Below are 1,544 nucleotides of genomic sequence, written 5' to 3'. Positions count from 1 at the left end.
GGAGCGAGGTCCCAGGGTTAGTCCAAACCCCACGGAGGGGTGATGAAGGGTAAATCCCCCGTGCCAGGAGCGGGGACCAGCATCGCCGCAGCTAGCCCAGGGGCTGGAAACAGGCAGCTTGAAACCACCAGGAGCGGACACGCTCAGGGAATTGAATTCCCTATCACATACAGCCTCTCTCCATCCTTAAAAGGTTGTCAAAATATTTGGCTTATCAGCCAGCCTCAAAGCCCATCTTTCAACTAACAGCCGGGGCAGCCGCCTAGGTCAGATGCCGGCAGCTGATTAGATGAGGAGCGTTATTAAAAGCCAGGCACCAGGCGAGTCTCCCAGGCTGGTCCCCGGTGGCGTGAACTTGTAAAGGGAGTTATTGGAATTACCTTGAAAACGCCTCGTCGAGCCCATCATCCATTTCCTGGGTAAAGAGATAAAAAGAGAGAGAAGGAGTTGCTAAGAGAACGCACAAAAGTGTATTTAGAGACCCGGCGCTGGAGCACGGCAAACCAAAAATATAAATATATTGACTTCCGAGTGCCCACAGCAGCGCTCCGCTTGGCGCTCTGCCTCCTCGGGCAGGTTTTCCACCACCCTCGGCACGAGCCCAGGGGAAGAGGTGTAACTCCAGGGGGTCCAGCCCCCTCAGAGCAGATCCCAGGGCTCGGGTCAGGGATGAGTGCTCCCCACACAGCCCAGGGATCCAGCCCCAGCGGCTTGGCCCGTTCCCCCATCTCCAAACCCGGCTGATTCCACCCCGCTGCCTGCGTGGGCTGGATCTGGCCCATCACCTGGACCATATCCCCTCCGGGGTTAACCACAGCCCTCGGCTCTTCCAGCTCCTGCACCAGACTGGCACGAGCCAGAGCTGGGGAAGATGCTCCAGGCATCCCTCGGGGCTTTCCTGGATCAGGAACCCGGGAAGCAACGCTGCTCGGCACAGGGGGAACCTGCGCTGCCTGGAAGCAGCTCCGGGATCCGTTATCTCGGATCTGCTCTACAGGATTCCCAGGGAAAGCATCTGAGGTGCTGGGGGAGGAAGGTTTCCCCCGCAGGAGGACGGGCTCTGAGCGAGGGCTTTGCTACGGACAGACCTGATTATTCCCAAAATCTCGCGATGTGCTTACGGACTTAACGCAATATGTAAAGTATGAAAACTCTGCCGGAAGGGAGGGATCAGGGACTGCTGATAAGCCTCCAGGATTTGATATAATTCAGAGTTGATCTTCATGTTTAACCTGAAAAGCCTCCGGCTCAGACCCGGCAGACTCAAGAAGCAGGCTCCAGGCACAGCCTTTTATCAGCCAGTTCTCCACAATTTAGCAGACTGCGTGTTTCCAGAGAGGGGACGAGGTCCCAGGTGAAATGGGGCTTCAAAGATCAGCCCCAGCCGGCTGGCGGTGGAGCACTTGGGCCAGGGGGGGGCTCCCCCACGGCTGCACACCCAGATGCATGGGCTGGGTCGTTATTTTTCTATTAGTGCCCCATGAAACAATTAAGCCAGATGACTGAGGACATTTGAAAGAAGCCATTCATGCTCAAACAAGGCA

At 56.7% G+C, this 1,544-nt stretch overlaps 1 protein-coding gene across 1 annotated transcript in view; it reads right to left on the bottom strand.

The window, feature by feature from the left end:
• Nucleotides 1–1,544, bottom strand: part of LDLRAP1 (low density lipoprotein receptor adaptor protein 1) — a 12,041-nt gene that overhangs the window by 1,660 nt on the left and 8,837 nt on the right. Inside the window, exon 7 of the mRNA XM_010080150.1 lies at nt 381–415. Coding sequence (XP_010078452.1) covers nt 381–415 — 35 coding nt within the window. The remainder of the gene's footprint in view (nt 1–380; nt 416–1,544) is intronic.

The sequence above is a fragment of the Pterocles gutturalis genome, unplaced genomic scaffold (genome assembly GCF_000699245.1).
Source record: "Pterocles gutturalis isolate BGI_N339 unplaced genomic scaffold, ASM69924v1 scaffold2204, whole genome shotgun sequence".
Taxonomy (NCBI): domain Eukaryota; kingdom Metazoa; phylum Chordata; class Aves; order Pterocliformes; family Pteroclidae; genus Pterocles; species Pterocles gutturalis.
The sequence above is the reverse complement of the archived record's forward strand: the minus strand, read 5'-3'. Positions and strand labels throughout refer to the sequence as shown.